Below are 6,829 nucleotides of genomic sequence, written 5' to 3'. Positions count from 1 at the left end.
ATGTATTTATTAGTTGTTTGTTCATTTTAATTGCATTTTGTATTTTATAAAACCAAAAATTATACATTTTATGAAAGCAAAACTTATACTTTTTATGAAAGCAAAACTTACATGCCCAAAAAAAATCAAATATATTCCGGAACCATGGTCCGAAATCTTACTCCGAAACAATGTGTTCCGAAAAATATGCTTACTTTACCAAAAATAAATTGTGGTCATTTTTGTCAAAAAATCGCTTATAAGAGTTAGATTACTCAATTTCGCTAGTATGTTTATCAAACCAATGTAATTTATAAGCTAAATTTTTAATAAGCTACTCAGCCGAAGCTTTTGTTTAGATTTGTATGTCTATCAAACCAATGTAATTTATAAGCTACTCACGCTTAGCTTATTAAGTTTTTTTAAAATTCTTTCAAATATATACATTTACTAATTATGAAAAAACTCAGCATTTTTACATACTCTTTCATATATTTCGGCTATCTTATTAGCTAATTTTATCAAATGTAGTTTTTTTATGAGCTAATAACAAATTTTCAACCATCAGCTTAGCTTTATAATCTATCAACTAGTTTTTCGCTAACAACTAACATTTCACCTAGTCTATCAAATATAATCTTAATTTTAACCACCAAGACCAATCATCACCCAAAAAAAAACTTTATTTTCTTCAAAAAACTTAAACAATATTTAAGCCGAGATAGAACAAACCTAAAATATAGAAGGATGAAAAATTCTCGTACACCTACAAATCATTAACCGAATAATATTCTAATAAAAATATTTACAATATCCATGTTACAAAACTTGATATAAAATTATCAAAAAATGAAAAACAAATCTCACTCTCAACAATGATCTACCATATGAATCTTTGAATACCATGTTGATGATCCCAATGAAAGGGTCGAAATAAGAACATTGTCATAGTGAAAACATTGATGGATGTATATATAAATCCCATAAGTAACCACAATCTATCATTAGTTATACGACAATGAAGTATCAAGAAAAAGAAAGGTATTGTGTAGTATCTGAATTCTATCAATGGAGTAGGAATTAGACACGTGGCTGAAGCCAAGAAATAAACCAACACCCATACCTTCTTCTCACCTTTTCCTGCCAATAAAATACAATTTCATTTCGAGGTAAGTTATTTTTTAAATTTACAAATTTGACCCTTGAAGATATAAATAAAAACAAGTAGTTGAAGTGGAATACTGACCTAATAGAGTAAAGATAGAAGCCCATGAGTAAAGATATAAGGGAATCAAAAGGTATCTTGTTGACCAATGAGAATTTATAATTTTCCTCCATAGATAAAAGGGATAATGCCGATTATCAGCAAGTAAATAAGGGTGAGCAATGCTGCAATGGTATTAAAAAAAAAAAAAAAAAAAAATCATATTCATGTTATTGAGTTGATTCAAAATGATTGAGGTAGAAAAATAAAGAAACAAACCTGAAAAAGTGAATGGATAGAAAGGTAATTATGGAAGCAAAAAAGCAAAGTAGGAAACTAAAAGGTTTATTCTTCCAAAAAGACTTGGCCAAAATTGTAACTTGAGTTGTTGTAAAGTGTATAGGAGCCATAAAACAAGATGAAACTAAACCATAGTATAATAACTGAGCAAAATGTGGAGAAACTGTATGAGCTTCTTTTGCCCCTACAAAAACAAATAAAAGTATGAGAGAGAGAGAGAGAGAGAGAAGCATTTGTACTTTCATCATTTTATAATTTTACTTTTTTTTCTCTATTAAAGCTATGTTTGGCGTACTAGCTGAAAAGCTAGCTGATAAAAAATGGTGTTTGGTAAAACTGGTTGAAAAGCTAGCTGATAAAAAATGGTGTTTGGTAAAACTGGCTGAAAAGCTAGCCGAAAGATATAAAAATGACATAAAGGGGCATTTAAAAGAATGTGTTTCTATAACTATTTAAAGGGTATATTTGGAAATTTTTTAAAAAGCTCATAAAAAGCTAGTTTAAGTAGCTTTTTAAAAAAACTAGCTTATAAGCTTGCCAAACACAGCCTAAGGCATGTATGGATAAAAGGGCTGAATAAACCGTGTGCGTGAGATTAAATGACTATTTTACCCTTACATTTATCAATTTTAAGGTGAGAGTTAGAAATGGAAGTGTGAATTACCGAGAACTATACTGCCATTCCAAACAACAAATGCAGCAAAAGCCAGCAACAATGCAAAAAAAGGGCTAAAAGAGACAAAAAGCTCAAACTTTAGATGCCAAGCTGCTAATAATATGCTCCAAATCTCACTAAATAAACCTGCATTATATATATATATATATATATATATATATATATATATATATATATATATAATAAAAGAGGTTATTTTAAAGTCAGCTTAAAAAGATATGTATAAAAAATCCATCATTTCTAATGTTAACCAGACAAAAATTGCAACTTTTCATCCCACTGTAAAAGGTGAGACAAAGAGTCTTTTTTGATCACTTGTATGTGGAAAAGACGTAAACACCCTTCCACATCAACAGAATAGCCCTAAAATTGATTACACATTAGTGAATTTAAAAGGGTTAAATGCGCATTCATGCAACAACATTTCACCTTTTTATTTCACAATTGGGAAATTGTCTGAAAGGTCCCAATATTTTCGGAAAAGTTACACTTAAGTCCAAAGTTTATTTTTTTAACATAACAGTCCCGATTATTTGTAAAAACACGATAATATGTCATTTCCTGTTAAAAGAAAAAAAAGAGGACTTTTTGTTAATTTGAGCCAAAATGAAATAATCGGGGCTTTTATGTTCAAAAAAATAAACTTGGGACTAAAGTGTAACTTTTCTGAAAATATTGGGACTTTTCCGACAACTTCCCTTCACAATTTTATGCAACAAAGTGGTTGTTCAAAATAAAAAAATTGCAGTCAACTTTCATTCTAGAACCAAAATATGCAACCAAAATTTATTTAATAAATGATTATTTATCTTTATGCAACAATGTTTCTCCTTTATGAAACTTACACGAATTATAAAATATTGCATCTTTTGGTCCTAAAGCTTTATTATATTTTGTATAAAAAAAAAAGCACTTTGTTGCATAAATTCGGAAAATTGTGAAACATTATTGCATTAATACGCATTTAGCCGAATTTAAAATGTGCATTTATTCACAACATTTTTTACCTTTTTCCCAAATTATACAACAAACTGGTTTTTAGACCAAAACATGCAACCACATATTATTCACTGAATTGAGAATTTACACAACAATGTTTCCCTTTTTACTTTTACCAATTTATGTAACCATATTTCACTTATTCTACCAAATTGATGCAAATTTATGTAAAATACTGAAACATTGTTGAATATTTTGTGTAAAAGAAGTAAAGAACCACTTTGTTGTATAAACTATGTTAAAAAAAGATGAAACATTATTTCATAAATGTGGATTTAATCGAATTTAAAATGAAAATAAAGATATGCAAACCTGTTGACTGATGAAGACTTTTTCCATGGATGGAATGAGTTGAAGTGTGAATAGCATTACCAGATCTTCTCCTTTTCAGATTAGAGTTGACTTTAACACTACTACTTGAAGCAAAATGACCAAATTGGGGCTCTGATGAAAAATTATTTTCATGTTTCTTTTTAGCTTCAATGAGATTTAGAATTCCACAACATGCAACAAATAGCATCCAAATAATATTTGTTTGTCTTATAACTATGGAAATAGCTCCAAACTGCATTGTAGTTAGTGAAAATTAGTTATTGCAAAAAAAAATGCAAAAATGTAAAGTATGTTCAGTAAATCTATTTGTAAACTTGTAAAATAAAAGAAATTTGTATGTAAAGGTGATGTTTTTTGGGCTAAATGCAAGAAATAGAAAACGTACTTCAATTTATTTGAGTTATAATGTCTTGCTTTCATTTTTTTACATAATAGAATTGTACTTTTTCAGTTTTTTTTTTTTCTTATTAAGGTAGTGGTACTTTGGAAAATCTACCAAATTATTGCATTGTAGTTTTTAGTTTTTTATTTACTAAAACAGGACTTTGAAAATTTTGCTCAATTATAGAAGTAAAAATTGATTTGTATTTGAATGACATTGCTACAACTGGGCATATTTTTGGGTTAATCTTATAAATAAATAAATAAATAAATAAAACCCTTATATTTTGTGTTTTTGCCGGATTAAACCTCAAAAAAAAAAAAAAAAAAAAAAGCCTGAAAAAAACCTTGTTTATCATTTTTCTCGATTTGGCCCTTTTAGTCATTTTTTGCCAAAAGAATTGAAAAATGTGAGGGTTTTTTCGAGAAAAACTAAAAAATTTGAGGGTTTAATTGGAAGCATTTAGAAGGTTGAAGGCTTTTTTTCGGAAAAAAATACAAAGTTGAGGGCTTTTTTGGGAAAAACGAAAAAATACAAGGTTTTTTTCAGGCAAAAGAAAATTTTAAGGTTTAATCCGGCAAAAACACAAAATATAAGGTTTTTTTTTTAAGATTAACCCCATATTTTTCATAAAAGTAAGATGATATAATAAACAAATCAAACTAAACTACATTGATATTTCTTGCATTTAACCTTTTTTTTACTTAAATAAGGACAGAAATTAATCCAGTAAGCTAAATATGAGTGTTCATTTCTTATCAAATGCAAAAAGAACAACTTACTAGAGAAAGTTAAGACAATAACCTTTTCCCCATTAAATTGTAACTTTTTACAAATTTACCCTCAATTATTTTTTCCTACTATTTCCCCAAAATACACCATCATTTTTTTAAACATCATATGTCCATACAACAATCATCAGGAAAAAAAATTACCAATAGATAAAGATAATTAACCAAAAACAAATGGTAAAATAATTAAAGAAAAAAAAATCAATTGTTACCAAAGCACTGGAGATGTAGTTCTTCTTGAGACACATAAGATACATAGCAAGAACTACTGTGAGTGATGCTACATCTGTATAATAAAGAAAACTGAAGAACCAATGAAGGGGATATAAGGCTAGAATAACTGCATAAAGAGTTGCTTTTTTGTCATCAAGTGATGGATTTAAAGATTTAATTATATCATGAACCAAAATGCTGCAAATTACAGCTAGAAGACCATTGGTTGACCGAAGAATTGATATTGAACATGAGTTTATAAAACTTGAGAGTGGTTGTATAAATAGGATGCCAGGAAATAAAGAAGCAATATATGCAAGTGAAATGAAGTACCTGAAACATTAAAAAAAAAAAATTGTGTATTAAAAATAAGATTATCAAAATTCTAAAAAGAATTTTTTAAAGTGAAACTTACAATCCAGGAGGAGTGGTTATCATAGGATCCCAACTTTTAAAATTGCCTACACAATATTGTTGAACTTGAGGAACATGAAAGATTTCATCCTACATAACATTCCAATTTTACCAAATTAAGATAAAAAATTGCAACTTTTGTCCCATTGAACTTGTGTAATGTCATGTGTAACAAACAGGGACAAAAAAGAATTATAAATTTTATGATCATATTACCATGTAGGGTTCAGGAACAATTGTATTGACAAGAATGGAAATGGGTATGACCCATGAGCTAACAATCAATGCAACTGTAATTCTGCCCATTTTTTATCACTCTTTCTTGTGGGGATTACTTTGAGTTGGATTGGATCCTACTTCAACTGAAAAAGGGGGAAATTACAGCTTATAAGGGCATACAATATGTAAAACGAGATTGAAAAATATATAGATCAAAGTATACTATGAAATTAAGGTTAACTGGTTAAGACAAATAGTCTCCAAATCCAAATAGATGAGAAAGTGTAGAAATTCGTCAATTATAGTGTGGATCAACAGCATATTTGACGTACAAACATATAGAGAGAGAGAGAGAGAAAGAGAGGGAGAGAGAGAATTGATACCATGGGGAGAATAAGCAAACTAAGCTCTGTAAGTGCAGATGTGATTGCCTGCGTTAATCGCACCCTTTTAAACTCTGTTGGGAAGAAGCCCTATATTTCTCGTTCCTGACATTCTTCCTCTTGCAATCTGTAAGCAAAATTTAACACAAATTAAACGTTTTACTCAACCACATTGTGATGTGGGCAAATTTTAACAAAAATTACGGAAATGAATAAACCATTTGCACCGTTTTCAATGTGATCTCTCACACGCACAGTTGGACAAATATGATTGGTGGGCAAGACCACCGATCAACAACCATTACGAAAGCTGATTTTGATAATTAGGGTTTATAAGCCATGAAGTTACCTGAGAAGATGGAGGCGCCGGCGATTTGTAGAGAAGACTAAATGTAACGATGAAGAACTGGGAAACAGAGAAGATAACGAGCAGTCCAACGAAGTTTGATGCAGACAGAGAAGTGAATCGGAGAAGTCGATGAAACAGAGAAAATGTGGGTGAAGGGCTGTGCGACTTAGTAAAGAAACCAGTAAAGGCTGTAAATCAGTAAAGCCGTAAAAACGGACCTCATAAACCCTCCAAATCCAATAATAACTTTGGCAAAAATACAATTTGTGGGCATGTATGAGACATTTCTAGACACGATAATTAAATGTATACAATTAGTTTCAATTCGAAGTTGATTTAAAACATGATCCGTTTAATTATATATAATTTTTTTATAAATTTCATATTTGTATAAATATATTATATATTATAAACTTGGTAACAGCCTGAACCCAATATTTAAAACTAAAATTCAAACATTCAAAGTGATTTAATTTTACAGATATGCACTGTTTTGAAAACCGGACCGGATCGGCCGGTTCAACCGGGAACCGGTGCTGGTTCCGGTTCTTTAGCCTCTGAAAATCGGTATTGAGCCAAATCGTAAT

At 29.7% G+C, this 6,829-nt stretch overlaps 1 protein-coding gene across 1 annotated transcript; it reads right to left on the bottom strand.

Moving 5' to 3' along the window:
- Positions 1–752: 752 nt before the first annotated feature.
- Positions 753–6,437, bottom strand: ALG10 (DIE2/ALG10 family). Its single transcript, XM_079023957.1, has 10 exons — positions 6,243–6,437; positions 5,894–6,020; positions 5,508–5,653; positions 5,293–5,381; positions 4,877–5,210; positions 3,471–3,723; positions 2,148–2,285; positions 1,463–1,667; positions 1,226–1,368; positions 753–1,119 (listed from the first exon to the last, which is right to left on the bottom strand). Exons 3-10 carry the CDS (start codon positions 5,595–5,597, stop codon positions 860–862), a joined length of 1,512 nt encoding a protein of 503 aa, XP_078880083.1. The 5' UTR covers positions 5,598–5,653; positions 5,894–6,020; positions 6,243–6,437; the 3' UTR covers positions 753–859.
- Positions 6,438–6,829: the final 392 nt, after the last annotated feature.

This window comes from Lactuca serriola, chromosome 2, assembly GCF_051521515.1.
Source record: "Lactuca serriola cultivar US96UC23 chromosome 2, Lser_US96UC23_V15, whole genome shotgun sequence".
NCBI lineage: Eukaryota > Viridiplantae > Streptophyta > Magnoliopsida > Asterales > Asteraceae > Lactuca > Lactuca serriola.
Note: the sequence above shows the minus strand (reverse complement) of the source record. Positions and strands in the feature narration are given on the sequence as shown.